Here is a 21,729-nt window from a genome sequence, read left to right as displayed (position 1 = left end):
GAGTGCTTGTGAGCACCCACAGAGCTCCTGAAAGTTACATGTATGTCCATGCTGTTGGCTGCCCCAGCTCTCCCCCGGAAACCATATTGGAAACTGTGTTAATAAGGACACGGAACTAAAAGTAAAATATATTGATGCATATTAATCAACATTAGTGATTTAAAATTTTGAAAAGAGCTCCTAAAGAGAGATTTGGAGATTTAAAAAATGGTTTACATTGATTACAGAATTATTTCCAGGTCCTTGGGCAAACTAAAAATGAGATTTTTCTTGTGAAAAGAATTGACGTATGTTTAAAATATTGTGAAATGCACATATGTTTCTAGAGTTGATGATTATCTATAGATCCCTCTTGTGTCTAAAGAAGAATTCTCTTCCCTTCCCTTTGCTGTGATATAAATCAATGAAATCCACTCACATGTGAAACGTACATCCATGGATTTATGCACATTTAGATCAAACCTAAAATCTTTTTAAGGTCACTAAATTGGTTAATAGGATGTATTTTCCAGAATTATTAATGTTCATAAATAACAGTGTCTCAATGGGCTGCAGATAACATATATTGTGGTTATTACAATGCCTGGAAGAGCAGCTATAACTTTATTCCTTTTCCCTCCACTCAAGAAAAATATTGAAAAATAAATAAGAATCACAGTATAATCAGGAATGTTTTCAATTTGTTTGATCTATGAAAAATTAATAAAATTCTGTAACTTTATTGCCGATTAGCGAGATGACATTTGATGTCCTCACTTGCATTAGAAAGATTCTTGTCTGGCCACATCACAGATGACCTTGATTAGACCTTGATTAAACTCCATTGATTGAGCTAGCTAACATAAAAGTGCTAGCTATAGTAAGCATCCAACGGGTAAATAAAGTTACATTGAATTATTTTGCTAGCAATTATTGAATTGAGAAAAATTGTGAATAGGTGTGGATAAACTGCTTTAAGGAAAGGTTGCTCAAGGATGTTGTTTTATGTAATAAATTCTCCTAGAGCAAATACAGCCATCCAAAATCATTTCATTATTTGTAAGTCTTCACTTAAATAATGGATGACTAGCAATAAATGCTTGTTTTTAATGGTGATGGTGGTGGTGGTGAGTTTTACAGTGAAAAGCACTTTCAAAGGTCTGACCCAGATATTTTCTTCTGCTCCTATTTCTCATTTTACTCAGTCTTGTAAATAGAAATCTAAATCATTAATCCAAAGTACTGTTAGCTGTAAGCTCTTCTTTAACTCTTCACAGCCACTGCCAGTTTTCCCAACATGTAGTTTTATGATTTTCTAGCTGTCTTGTGGAGAATGGTTTGCACAGACAAGCATATTAAGGCTAAAGAGACAAGCTTCCGACCCCATGCCCTGCAGCCCTACCCCTTCTTGCTCTGCTCAGCTCTCTGTGAATTCAAATCATGTTCAGTAGCGCTGCTTTTAGAATGAAAGGCCAGCCTATAAATGGTACAGCCAGTGGGAGAACCTTAGTTAAGATGAGAAAGATATAAGTAATATCATAATATTTCTCATGGTGTTTGACAAGTACTTCATACACTTCTGGAAAGTGATAATTACCAGGCCATTTATCACATAGATTTAATACAAAGCTTCAGACTTTCATCCCTGAAGTGATTTGGGATGACAAGCATAAGAGTCTGTTAATCTTCACTATTGATGGCGAAAGAATTGGAGATGTGTAATTAAGAGTATTAATTATTCATCAGCTAATGACCAGAGAGATGAATAATGAGGCTTTCCACACCTTACTTAATGAATTATATGTGGTCACCATGCCATTCGCTATCAAAATTATGGTTTTATAAAAGTATAATTTGCAGTTTATTGGTTATTCTGTGCTGTACACCTAAATGTTCTTACTTGCCTTTTTATTCTAATTTAGGTTTTTTGCTGGTTTTATCTTCTCTAGCATGTAGTAGCTTCATTTCTAGAATCCATTAGTATGGAGAATGATCAAATAGGACTGAGGCAGTAATGGCTCTTGGATGTGGAGAAAGATATATGATTGTGGTGTGTGTGTGTGTGTGTGTATGTGTGTGTGTGTACATGGCTGATTCCAAGATTAAAATTATCTTGATGTACTATTGTAATGCAGAACTGAAACCAATAAGGCAATATCATAGTAGTATAGCTATTAAATACAGTAGTTCTATGAAAAATCAGTTGTACAAAGACAGAATTGTCATGTAAATTAAACAGGGCCAGTATAACCTAAGTGTTTTGTGGTTGGTAAAAACAATAAGGCACTTCCACAATGCTTTCATAAAATGGAGTGCAGGTTGGAGAAGGTAATAGTACTCTCCAGTGCTTTCCTAACTTCTGCAGTATTGTTTTCAGTTTTTACACATGGTAAAGGACAACAAACACAAAACAAAAAAAGTTCATCTAAAAAAGTTAGATGATTTGTGAAATATTTGGAGACCTTGCAGTCGAAAGAATCCTTGACGGTTCTAAATGTTGGGAATCCACTGAAGAGAAACCTTAGAGAAGATATACTGTGTTTAAATATTTGAAAGAATGTAATGGGGATTAGATTGTAGATTTTGTTCCCTGTTGCTCCGAAACAGAATGTCTCAAGCTACAGCTCTCCAGATAGAACATGGGTCATCCCTGAGTCATGAAGTAGTGTCTCCCTGAATGCTTCATCTGAGGCTAGATACCATTTGTCAGGGATGCTATGGAAGAAGAAGGTTGTGTAAATTAACTCATAGGCTCCTTCAACTCTAAGATTTCTTGAATCTGGTTATGAACCTGAATAATTCCGAGATGTGTCCCAGAGCACATTTGGCAGTGAGATTACCACCTCTGTTAAGACTTTAGTAGTAAATATTCTTAAACCATTAAAATAGATACAATAGGTGGTTAAGAAAAGCAAAGTAGGTGGAAAGAAAAATGATGACTAATTTTTGTCTTGGCCCTTAAAGGCATCCAGGATGCCTAAAAAGTATTTTATTGTAGTTACTGCATCTGAAAATTTTACTTGATTGAAATGCAATATTTCCGTTTTTAGGTTTTCATTTCCAGTTACTGCAACAGCAGAAAACTGCATTCTTACTATTTACCCATATTTGGCAATTCATCTTGATAAGGAAGAACTGATTTTAAACAATGGTAAGTTGCATATGACAATTTTCTCTCTAACTTCCACTGCGTGTGTTCTTGTTATCCAAGGCTGACATCTAAGTAAAGTGACCTTCAAAAAAGTAAAGTGACCTTAAAATTAACAGATGTTTATTGAATTCCTGCCATTGCCAGGAGCAATGTTTAGTATTGAGAGTAGAATATGGCAGTCTCTCTTAATTCCAAAAGTTGGCAATGTAGTGAGGGGCGCATGAGTAAATTAATACAAATGGGATGGAACTAAGAGCTATGTGTATGAGTGAATTGAAGTATTGGGAATATGGGGATGGTGCAGAGAGGTCAATGCAGATGCTGGGGGTCCAGGATGACTTTATAGAGGAGATGCCATTTGTATAGAGCTTTTCAAATAGTGGTCTTGAACAGGATAATTGAGGCAAAGGGCGGTGGGCAGCACAGAAAAGGCATGAGGGTGTGATGGGTGACACAAGGCAGAATCATACCACCACGCCCTTTATTCTCTTCCAGTGGGAACTGTCTGTGGTTTTTGAGTATCAGTAATTTCAAAGGGGAGCTATTGTTGGGATGTGACATGAATTAAACTGAGCAAAAGAGTGGTCAATGGACTCACTAGGATTTGCTGCAGGGGAAAGATAAGGATAATTAGAAGAGAAGCTGCTGAGCACGGAGAGATGTGAAATACAAGGCACAGAAGAGGATGATGAACGGAGTAAAGCTCGGGGGAGAAGAAAGGATGGAGAGTGGGAAAAATTCCCTGTGTGTAAACTGTCAAGGCCTTAAGTTTTCAGTGATGAGTTGGAGGTCTTTTCTGTGTTTTTAACAAATTTTCTCATATTCTCCACTTGCTTCTTCAAATATTTACCACTCCTGTGAAGCCTGTTCCATCTGGTTCTGCCTCAGTCACAGGAGATGACCTTTTCTCTGACTTTATAGAAGAAATAGAGACCATCAGGCAGGAACACTGTGAACTTCAAAATACCAAGTATGCATTGGAACCCATTACCTCTTCCAGCACAAAGCTGGGAGGCAAGACTCTCTCCTGACTTAGGCCAGTGCTTGATCTCAGCCCCTTTACCCAGGGCCCTTGGTTAATCAACTCACCTGGCTTGCTCTTGCCCTTCAACTTCTGCCTCCCTCTTAGCTCCTTTGGGGAAGAGTGTGCAGGATGCCAGCTGGGAAAAAGAAGACAATATTCTCTCAGTGGACTGGCTCATTCTCAAAGAGGAAAGAGGGTGAATTCAGGCCATGCATGCTTGATTTATTGATTCTTTCCAAACATACCAATCAGAAGAACTAAGTTTCTCAAGGAGAGAAAGAAATGTAGCAAAAGAAAGTATGCTTTTAGAGCAGGCTCTAACAGGAAGAAATGTCAGGGGTGAGGAAGACAGCGGTGTTCCCTTATACTGCTGTACCTCCACTGCTCAGCAGCTGTAGATACTGTTGATGATTCTCTCTGTCTCTCTGTCTCTCTGTCTCTCTCTCTCTGTCTCTCTCTCCGGCTAATATATTTTATTTTATATTTTTCTAATCTATTGGGCAGGGTGTGGTGGAGATTGCAGATAAAACAACGTGGAAGGAACAGTGGATGAAGCATTATAGAACCTGGGTGGAAATTCTTTTTTGTGTGCTAAGCTCACAATTTGCCATATGATTTTATCTTTAGTTCTCAGATCCTCAAACATGTGTTATTGAACAAAATGTGCATGGTGAGGGAGTAGTAGGGTACTAAAAATATGTGCTAATCTATTCAAAAGGCTTTTCTGAGGACTCATAGACTGTAAATACCTGGAAAGTATTATTGTTTTATTATTACTATTTCATTATTCTTGCTTTATAACTGTTATTATTTTATTGCTTTATTACTCTTTTATGTTATCCTTCCAGAAAATAATGAGGAATTACTGTACAAAATATTGCTATCTCTTTAAAAGAAAATAAAAAAAAGATATCATGATTCTTAAATATTCCAAAGTATTTATAAATATGCATAATAATAATTTATAATGCTATATATGTTTAATGCTTTCCAGGCATGTGGTCTCTGCTAAGTGCCTTATATTTATTTATTTATTTTATCTTTTATTTTTTAATGTCTTTTTTGTTGTTCTATACAGTCATCCTATTTTTCTCCCCGGTTGCTCTCCCCTGCCCCACCCACCCCCGCCTCTCTCCCGCCATCAATCCTGAGTTTGATACTCTTAATAATCTCACTTTACAGATTAAAAAAATGACTCACAGAGAGGTTGAGCAACTTGCCCCAGGGAATACTAACTATATTTGTGAGACCTCAGAGCCTACGCATTAAGTGGCTGTTGTGCTCTAGAGTATATTATGTTCAGTAAAGGTGAAATCTTACAATGTATTACGTGTATCCAAAGTAAAGCAGTATGATTTACCTGCTATAGCTAATGTGCTAAATAAAAACCATTATATGAATCACTAACTTAATCTGAAAAGTACAGATGTGGCTTTATACCCAGAACTGTTTATAAATAAGTTGGTAAGTTGAAATGATACTGCCTAATGCATACAGTGTGATTCATTCTAACCTTGAATTCCCTAAGGCTCACTTCTGTGAAGTTTATAGTGGCCTTAGCCTTCTGAAGCTATGCACACGTACTACATAAAGGTTCTCTGACAAATTCTGAATGGCTTTGTACTGAAACAGTAGAAGAAACAGAATATACTGGCATATTTAGATGTGTTTTTGCTCATAAAGTAATTCTCACAACAGATTCATGAACTAAGAACTTTCGGTGTCATCTTATGGTTAAAAACATATGTTGCAGAGAACTTGTGTAATGAATCCATGGTTTAACAGCTCAGGAGTCATAGTGCCAAGTTTTCAAATTAGATCTTTGTAACTATACAGGCCATGCTTTTCTGATAGAATTACATTATGAAAACATATATATGTATATATATTTATATACACATATATGGTGATGTATAGAAGACAGACTGACATAGATATATGCATACATACATACATACATGCATAAATAATCTGCCCTAGGTCACATCTACTGCTTTTTCTTAGCATTGCCTGTGGTTGGGTTCAGATTACCATGGTGGCCAACTCTAGTGTATATACGGCAACGCTAACTGGAATAGACACTGAAAGCTGTGCAAATGGTGTCAGCTCATAACCAAGCAGTGATTTCATTTCAGAAAAATAAGTAGGAAGAAATTATTTTTTGTTAGTTACACACTTTAATGTTTGTTTTTGGCATCGTATATAATAATTTCAAAAGTTTTGGTGTTAAAAACATTTAAAATGTTTTACATATCCTACTTTATGCTCAAGTTGAGCACTGTTTATTCTCCAGAAGCTTTGATATACCATAATAATTGCCTTATTAAAGTTCATTTGAGTCAGAAAACCATGTCACCCGTTATGTTATTTTTTTCTTATTTGACATCTTATTTTATGTGTTAATGGACATTTAGGCTTTCTTCTTTTATTTTGTGCTGTGTATTTTATATATTAAATTATGAAATTAGATTCAGTAATTTAAAATTAAATTGAATAGTGAGTTTATAAATGCTTGTTTGACCTGCTATGATGCAAAGTGTCATTTGCAGATAAGGATCCCAGTCCTGTAAAGACTAGAGACAATACTTCACTTGCCCCTGAAAAACATATATTATCCTCTTGTGCTCCTTCTAAATGTAGTAATGCTGAGCCTGAGAAGTGATTATTTGTTGGTATGTGGCAAATATATAGCATACTGCTTCATCCAGTCTATAACATGATGCTTAATATTACTTAATTAAAAGCTTTGTTTTTTCAGGTAGTAAGAAATGCAAGAAGAAAACCGTGAACTTATAATTAGTTTTATTTTATTTTTTTAATATTTATTTATTTATTTGTTTGCTTGTTTGTTTTTATTTTTTTTTTATTTTTAGAGAGAGGGGGAAGCAGAAAGAGAGGGAGAGAAACATCACTGTGTGGTTGCCTCTCACTTGCGCCCCCAACTGGGGAGCTGATGTGCAACCTAGTCATGTGCCCTGACTGGGAATCGAACCAGCGACACTTGGCTCGCAGGCCGACGCTCAATCCACTGAGCCACAGCAGCCAGGGCTAATTAGTTTTAAGTGAGTCATCTGCTTTGGGACTTCTCTCCAATGATCTAAAGCAGAGATTCTCTAATGTTTTTGGTTTACAGTATTCTTAGTGTCTCAGTAATTTTCCCTTAGAACAAAAGATGTACTAAGCTATTCTGTTTATTAAATGCTTTGGTCCAAAAAACCTAAGAGTTGTAGTATATCTGATAGCCAATAGATGTTATAATGATATTTAACCCAAAAGCTGAATAACCTGCAGAGCCCCTGTGAATTTGTTGTTATATCCCAGGTACCGTCTGTCCACAGTTTGGGAACTGTTGGCCTAGGGGATTATCTTCTAATTACCCAGTTAGGATTTAATGTCACCTATCTTAGAAAGAGATGAGCACAGAAAAATATGTGAATATGATAACATTATTTGCAATTAACCATTCAAATATTATTTTTCTCTGGATATGAGTAGTACTGAAAATTTTTCATTTTGTTGAATGGACCAAACCAAATGAAATATTGTGAGGTTTTTAAAAGAGTTGTGCTTGTGCCCTTAAATAGGCAGATTTTTAAAAATATAATCAAATCATTGTATATTCTTAAAAATTTCTCAAGAATTAGCTCAAAATGTTTTGTTTTATTGAAGTGCTTCATTTGGATAGAAAGTTGCTTTGAATCTGAAGCCAATATTTTGTTTTTGTAAGTTTTCAGCTAAGGTTTAATTCTGTCTAACAAGTAAAGTTAAAGAATTGTTAAAATATTTTACATATGTAATAGAAAAGTGAAAGGTTCCATTTTGGGGAGTGTTTCACATACTATTATGGCAAGAAGAAAATTTAATGTTCCTTTTTCATTGTAATTCATCTATTTTTTTTTTCTCGTGGGCTTTTATTACCTTCAAAAGTCAATTCCAGTTCCTTGGGGCTTGTTGGTAACAACCAGAGCCCAAGCATGTCTCCTTTAGGCCTGACATTCCAGTCAAAGTCTTGGTCGACAAAACCTCTATTAACAACTGGTCTTATTAGTTTCATGCAAGGAATCTATGTCATTACTTACTTCTTTAGAATGCCAAATTCTGGAGGGATCAGGTAGGGAGAAAAATACACAGTGTGAAGGAAAATCTTTGTCCTTCTAATATTCACTAAAATTGCAGTTCCATACTTTACATTTTCTCTTGTTTACTTTCCTACATGTGAAGTTTTTTTCCCTGGGGGTTGGGATTTGTTGGCTCATTTATTTATTTTGCTTTCATTGTTTTTTTCCACTAAAAATTTTTGTTTGTTTTTCTATTACAGTTGTCCCACTGTAATTCATCTGTTTTTAAAGCATTTCTGTTGGGTATTTGAAAATAAATCTATTTTCTCTTTTTATTTTAAGATAAGAGTCAATTGGGTCAGAATTTTTTGAGAGCATAAAATAATTTGTAAAATGAGATCTATTTGTCTATCTACAAACTACAATAGCTGACAGAATATTTTACTCTATGGTCAAGTCCCTGTTTTTACAAAAATATGTGAATTTTAGAAATGGAAACATCATCTGAAATGTTGAACTTGGACGAATGTGAACCATCAAAGGAAGAAGGTGATGAATCAATGGAAAAGGAGGAAAATAAACAGTTTCATCCTGAACCAGGAACAAAGGCATTTGACTTCTTTCAGAAGGTTGTATATGCAGCTCAGACTTGGTTCACCCTCTTTGGCTGGCCTGAAGGACCACATTGTTTTTCTATTCCAGAGACTATAAGAAGGTGACAATTGCATGTTTCTCTAAACTCCTTGTTATGTTTGTATCATATAATAAAGTAGTTACTTATTGGGGTCATTTTAAGTGAAATACAATATTGAATAATTTATTCTAAACTGATAAATCATAAGGCCTTTAAGAAAGATGCAAATATAAATTCTTGTTTTTTAAGATTTTATTTATTTAATTTTTAGAGACAGGGGAAGAGAGGGAGAAAGAGAGAAACATCGATGTATAAGACAAACATCAATCAATTGCCTCTTGCACACCCCCAATGGGGGACCTGGCCCATAACCCAGGCATGTGCCCTGACTGAGAACAGAACCTGCAACCTTTCACTTTGTGGGATGACACCCAACCAACTGCGACATACTGGTCAGGGCACTCCAGGGAATTCTTGAGAGAAGTTATTCTATTATAACTTTTCAGTTTTTTGCTTCGGTGTTTGTTCTACTGAAAAAATTTACCTATTTTGAGTACATTTTAATGATTTTTTTTCATTTTTTTTTTGTAAACTCAAGGAGGTATATTTTACTTAAATATCACTTTTATGACAAATGGATGTCAGATTCACTTGAGTAAGTGATAAGTATGACTACAAACACTAGTTTGTATTCTTTATGTTACCAATGCTAGTTACTTTTTCATTTTAATTAATTTTAAAGTTTATTAAGCTAACATTGGTTAATAAAGTTATATAGGTTTCAAGTGTACATTTCTACTAATACATCATCTGTGTATTGTATTGTGTGCCCACCACCCAAAGTCAAATCTTCCATCACTGTGTATTTGACCCCCTCTGCTCTTCACAATCCCTATCCCCCTTCCCTCTTGTAACCACCGTATCATTGTCTGTGTCTATAAGATTTTGTTTGTTTTTCTTGTTTGTTCATTTGTTGCTTTCAGTTTTATATCCCACATGAGTAAAATCATATGGTTCTTGACTTTTTCTGCCTGATTTATTTTACTTAGCATGATATTCTCAAGATCCATCCATGTTGTTGCAAATGACAGTATTTCATCTTTTCTTATGGCTGAGTAGTATTCTGTAGTATATATGTACCACATCTTCTTTATCCAATCATCTGTCAAAAGACACTTTGGTTGTTTCCAAGTCTTGGCCACTGTGAATAATGCTGCAATGAACATATGGCACATATAACTATTCAAATAAATGTTTTCAAATTTTAGGGGTAGACACCCAGAAGAGGGGTTGCTGGGTCATATGGTAAGTGGCAGAGTCAGGGTCTGAGCAGTGGTAACCACACCCTTACCTAAACCAGTGTTTTTTCTCCTGTAGTATACAATACAGACCTACTAGCTAGCAAACTGACAAACTGCCATTCCAAATGGTCCCTTGGGCACATTTATTTGTCACTCTAAGCTAATAACAGATTTGTGACTGATTGCTATCAAAAAAATAGTGTAGTATTAGTTATTTGATAAACTGTAGACAGCAAAATTGGTTGGAATTCTATGCTTCATTTAAAAATTAGCGTATATAACAACTTGGTGCAGAAAGTGTCAAGAAATAGAGATTTCATTGTCCTATTTAAAGAACAGAGAAATACATGGGAACAATAGATCTCTGGACTTTATCTTTAAAATGAGAATTTCTACTATGAGGCCAATGTACAAGATGTGCCCTTCTAAGTATTAAATACATATTGAGAAAATGTGTGTAAATTTGTGTATAAGCATGTGTGATGAATGTTTGAAATATACCTTGGAAACTATTATAGGCATTATTACCTTTAATTTATAGTACAAAAAATTGAGTTTAGTGAATTACACAGCAAGTAGGTGATGGATCCAGGATTTAAGGCCTATACTGTTTATCCAAAGCATTTACATTTTCTAATCACAATATAATCTTTCAGACACTTGACAATTGCAACAGTAGATAATTATATGTGTCTAAAACAAGATGCCGGAAAGCTCTGGGGTTATTTAAAAAATCTAATTTTTACTAACATAGTAGCTGAATAAATGAATTTTGTAATTTTTTATTGGTAATTTAGAATAGAACTTTATTTCATCGTTGACCGTTTTCTCCATAATGTAACATTTTGAGAGTGAAAGAAATTTTAAAAATTGTTTTCCTATAGGGATGTGAATAAAATGGAGATTTCCACATCAGACACAGCAGGTGATGACATTCCCAAAGCGAGTGGCTCTTTAAGATATAATAAAACAATTTATGATGTGATACTCCACTTGAGTGGGAAAATGCCTGATGGAATTAATCTTAGTCAGTCATTACCTGTGGATTCCACTGAAAGGGTGATTCAACTTTATAAACAACATTCCTCAGTTCTTAATTTTCTCAGGTAAGCACATGAATGTGCTAATTTAAAAATGTAATTATGGCTTAGATAGGTAGATAACTAAGTATAGATGGGTAGGTAGATAGCTAGATAGATTTTGACATTATATATTTGTTTTTTAAGAAAATATTTACTAAATTTCCACAATATATGTAACCCTGTAATATATAACTTGGAAAAATAATAGCAAATAAGCATTTTTTAAAAAGTATATTTTATTGATTATGTTGTTACAGTAAATCTAATGCAAATAAGCATTTTATCACTTATCAGATTTATAATGTAAGGCAATCATTCTCAAACTTTATCATCCATCCAAATAATTTGGATGACATGGTAAATATGTTCCTGGCCCTTACCCACAGAGATTATAATGCTAATTTGTATTCATAACAAGTTTCAAGTGATACTGATACTTCTGGTCTATGGCCTCATTTTGAGAATCCTATATATGTATATATAAGTCAAGTAGATAAATCCATCGAGCCCAAAAGAATGAAACCAATAATTTATTCATCAGATTAGTGTTAGTACAATCTCAAGTTATGGGCACTGTGAACTTTTAGTCTGCAGAGTTCAAGTCTTTTAATATTAAAATAATGGGCAGGTGAAATTTTCCATAAATGGTCAATAGAAAATATGGGAAAAATACTTGTCACCATAATGTCTGTGTTTCTCTGCAAAGATTAAATGGCAATTCGCCAAGAGATGGAAAAGCATTGCTCATTTAAACTGTAAGGGGGGTGTTGCTGAATATCCAGTGCTTCTTTTGCCTACATTTGCAGTGTCCTTGTCCACTAGAACTCCCTACATGCACAGACAGTGTTATTACTCCATTTTCCATGCTTCTGTATCACTAAAATAGTGTTTGTTACTTGCAGTTATTTATGTATTAGGGTTATTATATGTTGAGATATACTACTGTGTTTTTATATTTGGCTTACCTGTGTGTGGAATCAACCCCATAGTTGTACAGAGATATTCATCTCCCTTAATAGGATCAGGGATGGAGGGTAACAAGAGGACACTTATAGCAGGAATATAAATGGAAGACTTGGTGGTCGGTTTTTAAAATTTGTACATCAGACTTTTCAGTCCCTAGCAATACTATGGTCCTAAAAATTAGAAATAGTTCTGACCAAAATACAATAGCTTTTCTTCATTTCTGATATTGTCACTATCATGGTAATAGCCAAAACTAGCTTGAGTTTCCTGTCACTTGGAAAAGATCTAGAAGTTTCTAAGTCATTGAAGGTGATTGAATGATGACCAAGGCAGTCTGTTATAGGGGATGGATGCTGGGTTGGCCAATAAAGTGGTGGAAGGGTGATTGGCTCTCAAGTCACAATGTGAATGATAAATGTGTGAGAACTGGAGAGTGGCTGAGTCAGTTATGCGGGACGTGTTGGTCCTTGATGGAGCCAAGTGGTGAGATACAGGATCCCCAAATCAGGCCTCAGCAGCAGATGCCCACATGGCAACCAGGCTTCAGGCAGAGAGGGCACATTGCCAAAGAGACTGAGCATCCAGAGAACTAGTCACAGACCTTCATGTACAGATACAAGAGTCTCACCTGCCTCTCACCTGCCTCATGGAAGCCCAAATACAGGGATTATCCATGTCCTGAGATGCCATATACAATTTGGAGGTTCCTCCTTTATAAAATAATATCAAATTAAAAATACAAAAAATTAGATACATGGCTTTAAAAGGGACTCATGAAAGTGAGGAAACCTGAAGTTAAAGCTTTATTTACTCATCAATAAACCAAGCTCTTCCCACATGTCATCTGGCAGTGGGTAGAAGAGGTCAGAAATTTGAATTGTTTATCCCAAAGAATAGAATTACCATAAACACACTATTCTGGTCAAAAAGAGCCTAAGATATGTGAAGATTCAAGTCAATGCTTTCTATTCCTCCATACCCAATCTGGGGGCAGGGGGTGTGTGAGAAAAATTCTATCATTTAAGGAAAATAGCACACCTCTGACTCCTGCAGGAATCTCTGCACCTCACTAGTTTTTGAGCATGTGACCATGTGAGGGCCAGAACCACATCTTCTTCTGTCATCTCTTAACACCCAGTACCACTAATTGCCACAGAATGAGTCTAATGGTCTTTAAATATTTAGTAACATTTTCTTTCAGAGTTGTACTTTTTGAGCTCCTGTCCTAAAAAGAATAACACTTTAAAATTGAGTCTCAAAACAGTCTAATAGGAGCAAGGGAAATTTTGTGATATATAAAATTAAGGGATAAAGGAAGAAAAAGTAAGGCATTTGTATTCCAGGTGGGAAGAGGTAACCAGTGAGAGAATGAAGTTAGAGAACATTAGGGTGGGTACTATGACTGTATATTGAACTTTATAATATTAAACTACAAACCTTTTTTATGATACATTTTTATTATTTTATTTTTTTTTGTTTTTAGAGAGGGGAAAGGAGAAAGAGAGGGAGAGAAACATCACTGTGTGGTTGCCTCTCATGCACCCTCAACTGGGGACCTCATGTGCAACCTAGTCATATGCCCTGACTGTGAGTCGAACCAGCGACACTTGGTTCACAGGCTGACTGTCAATCCACTGAGCCACAGCAGCCAGGGCTTTTAAACTACAAACTCTTAAGAATGACTTTAACTATTGGGGTATTTATTCCATCATATCTATGTTAGTTTATGAGGGTCGTAACAAAATATCACAGACTGGATGGCCTAAACAATACAAATTTATTTATTTTTCACAGTTCTGAAGACTGGACATCCAAGATCAAGGTGCAGGTAGATTGGGTTCCTTCTGAGACCTCTCTGCTTGACTTACAGATGGCTGCCTTCTCTCCTGTCCTCACATAACATTTTCTCTATGTGTATGTACTCCTGGTGTCTTTCTGTGTGTCCAGATTTCATCTTCTTATAAGCACTAGTCAGATTGGATTAGGAACCATTCTAACGGCCCCATTTTACCTTAGTTACTGTCTTAAAGGCCTTAACTCCAAAAAGTCACATTCGGAAATACTGAGGGTTAGGGTTTCAACATATGACTTTAGGGGGACATAATTGATCTCATAACAATGCCATATGTGTTGTATTATTAAAAAAAATATTTTATTTGTGGGTATAGTTTACAATAAATTTTGTATTGTTATATGAAATAATATGCATAATATTTCTTGTGATTTGTGCCTGTTATGTACTGAATTGTGTTCCCCTAAAGTTCACATGCTGAAGTCCTAACCCTCAGTGTGACTGTTTTTGGAGATAGGACCATTCAGGATGTAATTACGTTAATGATGCCATGAAGGCTGATACCTAAGCCTATAAGACTGGTGCCTTTATAAAATGAGGAAGACACCAAAGATCTGTCTCTCCCCCTCTCTCTGTTGGAGCACAGAGAAAAGGTCATGTGAGGACACAACAAGAAGGCAGCTGTCTGCAAGCTGGAGGAAACTAGCAACCAAATTTTTGGGCATTTTGATCTTGGACTTTTTGCCTCCAGAAGTGTGAGAAAATAAATTTCTCTCATTTAACGTACCCAGTCTGTGGTACTCTATTATGGCAGCCTGAGCAAATTAATACACTATCTAGTATCCTCTGATATAATGTCATTTGATTATAACCAATAACTTTTTAATGATGTCATTGATTTCTGTTGAAAAAAACTTTGTAATTTATAATTTCCATAATGTAAAACCAAAACAGAAGTAGAATGTAAACACTGTGTACCCTACACTGAAACTATAAAATAGGATATTACCTAATATAAAACTACTATAACTCATATTTCTAATTCCATTGACTTGTTTTTTTTAATTGTTCATTTACCAAAATAAATGCACTTAGGAAAAAACAACTCACTTCCCTTTACAAGTAAATTAAATTCCATGTGTGATATTATAAAACTATACCTTCTTATTTATGCCTGTCCATTATGATGTCTTTTATAGTGGAATTGCAAAAATTCTAATGCCATTCTTATTTTAGAAAGTTAGTTGTGCTTTTAAAATCTATTGGAATATTAACTGTGAACAAAACGGGGAAGTTTGCATATTTAACTAGATCTTTATAGTTTGTACAATATAAAAATCAAATGCTTTTCTAATAGCATCATTAAACTCCATGATATTTGTGATTGTCATGCTATACTTGTAGCATTATTGTTTGCACAGCTCCAGTAGTGTTGACATTAACATGGGAGATTTCTGTCTTGACATTCTAAGGTATGAGGATGCAGGTATAGAAGAATGATTTTGGCATTAAAGCCAAGCCACTCAAATTTATTGCTTTTTTATCAGTAAATATGTGCCTATCAGGATATGTTGACTCTGATAAAATTCCTCAACATCCAGCATGTGGCAGTGTGGTTAATAAAATTGGGTCATTAATCCAAAATGTGTGCATATGTTTTATCATAGAAATAAAGGTATTCAAAATGATAATAAATTTTATTAGTTTCCCCATTTAAATTTGGTGACAGTGGGTGAGGAATTTGTACAAGTGAGATTATATTTATCTTGTGCAATTAATGAGAAATGCCATCATTTTGGGAGGTTAAGTTTAAAATTTAATAACACATTACATCTAATTTTATTTTGTTCTACTAATGGTAAACTTGGAAGAAATATGCAAATAGAAATCCTAGAATGTAAAAGTGTAATCAAATCAGTTGTGAAAGTCAACGCTATAAAACTTAATGACCAGACATAAACTATTGACAAAACATAATTGTAAATACTATCTGAGGGACTGATGAAGTTAGGCCTTAGGATTAGATGCTTAATGAAAAGAAAGAAACAATCCTCTTGTATGGGAAGAAAAATAAATTTTCCTCTTCCCTTCTAGATTCTTGTCTGTAATAAAAGACAGATTAGGAGAAAAAAAAACCAATTTAATTAGATGCCTAATTATGATAGTCCCACAAAGATATGAGACTCAAAAGCAGCCAGGAGATTGAGGTTTATATACCTAATTCCGAGAAAGCGAAAGGGGTAGGAGTCCAGGACCTGGAAAGATGGGGAGATGTAGGGAGCCTGAGAGGGAAAGAGGAAATGTTTGTTAAACATGAGTTGCTCTGCCAGGCAAGAAAGCGTCTCAGGTGAAAAGTTTTCTCCAGTAATAGCTCTCTTCCACGTGAGGGCTTCTTTTATAATGTAAATTTCCTTTATAAATGTAGATTTTCATTACAAGAGGGTAACTTCTACCCTGTTTTCAGAGCTTCTTCTGTGTCTGTAGTTTCTCAAAATCATCGAAATGCCAAAGAGGCATATTTTGGGGTGACCTATTCTAGTTTGTAACTAGCCCTATAGAAATAAGGTGATTAAAACAGGGGGAAATGATAGCAGGGCCCAGGTGTTAGAGTTTAGCCTTAATTGATAGGCTTAAGTAATTGAAGCTGTGACTGGATAGACTTTCTTTATCACCAAACCTTTGCTTCTGGAATTTTGCCTAGAGGGTGGTGGCAGGCAGCAGGACCCCAAATTGCTTTTCGGTAGCATAACTACTATTGAATCAAGATTAAAGCATTTCCATCTCCCTAAAAATTATCCTGTGTCTTGTTGTATCATCCTTTCCTCTAGCCCCATAGCCCAAGGCAACCAGTGATCTACTTTCTGTCTCTATAATTTTGCATTTTCTAGAACTTCATGTAGACTTTTATGCTTTGCTTCTTTCACTTAGCGTAATGCTTTTTGAGATTCATTTGTGTTGTTTTGTGTATCAGTATTTTGATCTTTTTTATTGCTGTGGATGTCTGTGACGCGATATTCTAGCGTCCGCATCGTTTAGAGCTGCAACTCAGAACATGGCGCGTTCCTAGAAGCCGCTTTCGGCATCAGTGGGCGGCGGCGCGTGGACTTGCAAGCGTGGGGCGCGGGACCAACCGACGCCACTTCGTGTTGGACAGTGGAAGCTGGAGAGCCGGGCTATTCGGACTGAGCCAATTGGTTTCCATGGATCTCAATAGTGCCAGCACTGTTGTTCTTCAAGTCTTAACTCAGGCCACCAGTCAGGATACTGCTGTGTTAAAGCCAGCTGAGGAGCAGTTGAAACAGTGGGAAACACAGCCAGGTTTTTAGTCAGTGTTGCTGGTAAGTTGCTTAAAAATAGTTATTATTTTTAATAAAATGAGACACTATTCTATTGTTTTAAAAACCTACTTGTGTTGGTGGTTTACTTAGTGAAACTGATCCAAATGTTTGGCTGCCATTGCACTGCCATTTACTAATTCGAGGCATGGCACTTGGAGGACATTTAAGAGATGTTTATTGTTGGGTGAGTATACCCAAGCAGGGTATTGGTAGTATCTGCTTAGAAGGTTACACTGCCAGTTTTCTATTTTAGCCTGTAAATGCTGCCCTCAAGACTGTAAAGGAGGAAAGAGGAAGGACATCTCTAAAATCAGAGAAGGAAAACTCTGACTCCAAAAAACCTCCGCTGCCTTGCGGCATACCTCTTCAGGGGAAAGGCTAAGGGAGTAAACCCCGACAGAAAATCCGGAGCCGGAGTCCCTAAGGCGGTTTGACATTGTAGTCAACACCGGCAACTCCTGCGGCGCACCTGAAGCCAAGCTGTATTGACTTTGTCTTTCCCTTGGACCCTTCAGCTGCGAAGAGAGGGGGGGTCTGCTGCATGGGCAACAGCAGACCCTCCATATCACCCTGCCCAGGCTCTGTAGCTTCAGTTTCACTTGAGAGGACACTCCAGCGTCATTGCAAGATGTCGACTCAACACGGGAGGAGACAGATACCGGTTATAAGCTCATCCGATTGGCGAAGGAAACGAGCGCCAGGGGTCTCCTCTGACGGTGGGAGAGGTCATCGCACCTCACTGGACAGCTACCGTCTCGCCATGGCTCGCCTGCCCCACTGGGTGCGTGGGGATCAGAGAGGCGCCTCTCGAAAAGTGGGCCACAAAACACCCGCACCTGTTAATTCCAAGCAAACAACAAGAAAGAAGCCTCCGGCTCTTCGCCTCGCTAGCTGGAACATCAGGACCATGTGCCCCGGACTTACTGCAGACCTTCCGTGGATCAAGGGTGCCAGGAAAACCGCTGTCATCGATAGGGAACTGGCACGACTAAACATCGACATTGCGGCTCTACAGGAGACCCGGTTGGCCGACAACGGAACTATCAGAGAAACCAACTACACCTTCTACTGGCAAGGGAAGTCTCCGGACCAACCAAGACAGCACGGTGTTGGGTTCGCTGTGAAGAACACGCTTGTTAACTCCATAGAGCCACCCACAGGAGGCACAGAGAGATTACTTACCCTCCGATTGTCAACAACTTTCGGCCCAGTCAGCATTCTTAGCGCGTATGCCCCAACCCTCTGCGCCACCACTGAAGAGAAAGAACAGTTCTACCATGCACTGGACGAAGCGTTATCCAAGATTCCCAGAAGTAACGCTCTCTATCTCCTTGGAGACTTCAACGCAAGAGTAGGAGCCGACCACATGGCCTGGCCCACCTGCCTCGGAAACTTTGGGAGAGGAAAGATCAATGAGAATGGTCAGCGACTGCTTGAGCTTTTGTGTCACCACGGCCTGTGCATGACAAACACATTCTTCAAGTGCAAAGAGATCCACCAGGTGTCATGGAGGCACCCCCGCTCCCGTCATTGGCACCAGCTTGACCTCGTCATCACCAGAAGAACGGATATTGGCAGCACCCTCCTCACCCGCAGCTACCACAGTGCAGACTGCGACACGGACCATGCCCTCGTGGTAAGCAAGGTGCGCATAATGCCGAAGAGGTTGCACCACTCCAAGATGAAGGGTCGCCCACGCATCAACACCAGTTGTGCCAGCAACCCAGTTAAGACCCAGCAATTCATCAACAAGATGGAAGATGCACTCGGCGAGGGAGTGGCGGCAGATGACATTATCGAATCCAATTGGCCACGTCTCCGCGACGCCATATACAACTCCGCCATTATTGCTTACGGGAAGAAAGAGCGGAAGAACGCTGACTGGTACGAGGCTCACTGGGAAGAAATGGAACCCGTGATCGAGGCTAAGAGGAAGGCCCTACTGGCTTACAAGGCCACGCCCACTCCCAGTACACTTCAAGCTCTACGGGCTGCCAGGAACAAAGTCCAGAAGACCGCCCGCCACTGTGCCAACACCTATTGGCTAAACCTGTGCAGAAGCATCCAGGAAGCCGCCGATATAGGCAACGCACGAGGAATGTATGAGGGTATCAAGAAGGCAACAGGCCCAATCCCCTCCAAGATCGCCCCCCTTAAGTCCAAGACAGGTGAGGTCATCACTGACCAGGAACAGCAAATGCGGCGGTGGACCGAGCACTACCTTGAGCTGTACGCAACGAAGAACACCGTAACAGACACTGCTCTTAAAGCCATCCCAGACCTACCAGTCATGGAGGAGCTAGACACCCCACCTACTGCGGCAGAGCTCGGCAAAGCCATCGACCGCCTTGCTTGCGGGAAAGCACCAGGAAGCGACGGAATCCCTCCAGAAATCCTAAAGAGCGGGAAACCAGTCCTGCTACAGCCGCTCCACCATCTACTCTGTCTCTGCTGGAAGGAGGGTTACATCCCCCAGGATATGAGAGACGCCAACATTATCACCATGTACAAGAACAAAGGAGACCGCAGTGACTGCAACAACTACCGGGGCATCTCTCTCCTCAGCGTCGTCGGCAAAGTATTCGCCCGGGTCGCTCTTGCCCGCCTGCAGACCCTTGCTTCCCGCGTCTACCCAGAGTCCCAGTGTGGCTTCAGAGCTGGCCGATCAACAGTGGACATGATCTTCTCCCTACGCCAGCTGCAGGAGAAGTGTCACGAGCAGCATAAACCACTCTACCTCGCCTTTATCGACCTCACGAAGGCGTTTGATCTGGTCAGTCGAAGCGGACTCTTCAGCTTGCTACGGAAGATTGGCTGTCCACCACATCTGCTTGCTGTGGTCATGTCCTTTCACGACAACATGCACAGCACGGTGTCCTACAACGGCGCAACCTCTGAGGCCTTCCCAGTCAGCAGCGGAGTAAAGCAGGGCTGCGTCCTCGCGCCTACGCTGTTCGGAATCTTCTTCTCCATGCTCCTCCAATACGCCTTTAAGGACTGCAGCGAGGGTGTCTTCATTCACACCAGATCCGATGGCAAGCTCTACAACCTGGCCCATCTACGAGCCAAGACCAAAGTCAAAGAGGTGCTCATCCGTGAGATGCTCTTCGCCGACGATGCAGCTTTGACATCACACTCCGAAGAGGGACTCCAGCAGCTAGTCACTTGCCTTTCCCACGCATGCAAGGAGTTCGGACTAGCCATCAGCCTGACGAAGACGAATGTTATGGCTCAAGGCACGGGGACTCCCCCATGCATCACCATCGACGGATACACCCTGGAGGTTGTCAACGACTTCACTTACCTCGGGTCCACCATCTCGAGCTCTCTGTCAGTCGACTTGGAGGTCAACCGGAGAATCGCCAGGGCAGCCACAGTTATGGCCAGACTGAACCGGCGAGCGTGGAACAATTCCAGCCTCACTGAGAAAACCAGACTGCGCATCTACCAAGCCTGCGTACTCAGCACTCTCCTCTATGGCAGCGAGACGTGGACCACCTACGCAAGGCACGAAAGGAAACTCAACAGCTTCCACATGAGGTGCCTGCGACGCGTCCTGCATGTCGCCTGGCAGGATAAGGTCCCCAACACTGAGGTGCTGAAGCGAGCCAATATGAGCAGTTTGCATGCAGTTCTTAGTGAGAGACGCCTCAGGTGGCTCGGCCATGTCAAAAGAATGGATGCAGGCCGTATCCCCAAAGACCTCCTCTACGGCGAGCTAGCAGAAGGCAAGAGGATGACAGGGTGCCCAAAACTGCGGTTCAAAGACATCTGCAAAAAGGACATGACACAATGCTCCATCAATCTCAACACATGGGAAGTTCAAGCAGACGACCGCCTAGCCTGGAGGCTCGCGGTCAGGCAAGGTATGTCACGCGCGGAGGCTGCGCGCAACGAGGAGGCGGTCCAGAAAAGATCGAGGCGGAAGCAGCGTCAGCAGCAGCAACAACAGCCATCTGCCTTCCCCTGTAACAAGTGCGGCAGGGATTGTCACTCCCGAGTCGGACTGCACAGCCATTCTCGGCGGTGCAGATAGACTCTCAAGAAGCTACGCCATCGTCTCTCGAGACGGACGGCTGCCGATGACGATTCTGCTCAACTTAATTTCATACTAGCATCTGTAAAATGCTGTTAAAGAACAAAATTCAGCTGAGTAAGTTTTATAGATCTGATTGGTTTTACTTGACGCTTTACACATCAGACAGCATCCAATCTAGCAGATGCGGAGGGGCTCCAAAGAGTTATACAAGGCAAGAGATTTTATAAGCAGAAGGGAGCATGATCAGGGAAGTTGTACTTAAGCAATGAAGGGGGGTGGAATGCACCGCCCCAAAATGTGCCCTTTGGCATATGAATTGTTTTGAACTGAAGGCAGTTGAGACCCAGTAGACTCGGTGAGTGCTT

At 39.2% G+C, this 21,729-nt stretch overlaps 1 protein-coding gene across 1 annotated transcript in view; it reads left to right on the top strand.

The window, feature by feature from the left end:
* The window catches only part of CFAP47 (cilia and flagella associated protein 47), a 360,991-nt gene that overhangs the window by 123,887 nt on the left and 215,375 nt on the right, over positions 1-21,729 (top strand). Inside the window, exons 27-29 of the mRNA XM_090264123.1 lie at positions 3,030-3,130; positions 8,702-8,927; positions 11,032-11,253. Coding sequence (XP_090120249.1) covers positions 3,030-3,130; positions 8,702-8,927; positions 11,032-11,253 — 549 coding nt within the window. The remainder of the gene's footprint in view (positions 1-3,029; positions 3,131-8,701; positions 8,928-11,031; positions 11,254-21,729) is intronic.

The sequence above is a fragment of the Furipterus horrens genome, unplaced genomic scaffold, assembly GCF_987537825.1.
Source record: "Furipterus horrens unplaced genomic scaffold, mFurHor1.1.pri manual_scaffold_17, whole genome shotgun sequence".
NCBI lineage: Eukaryota > Metazoa > Chordata > Mammalia > Chiroptera > Furipteridae > Furipterus > Furipterus horrens.
This window is presented reverse-complemented; position numbering and strand designations above follow the sequence as displayed.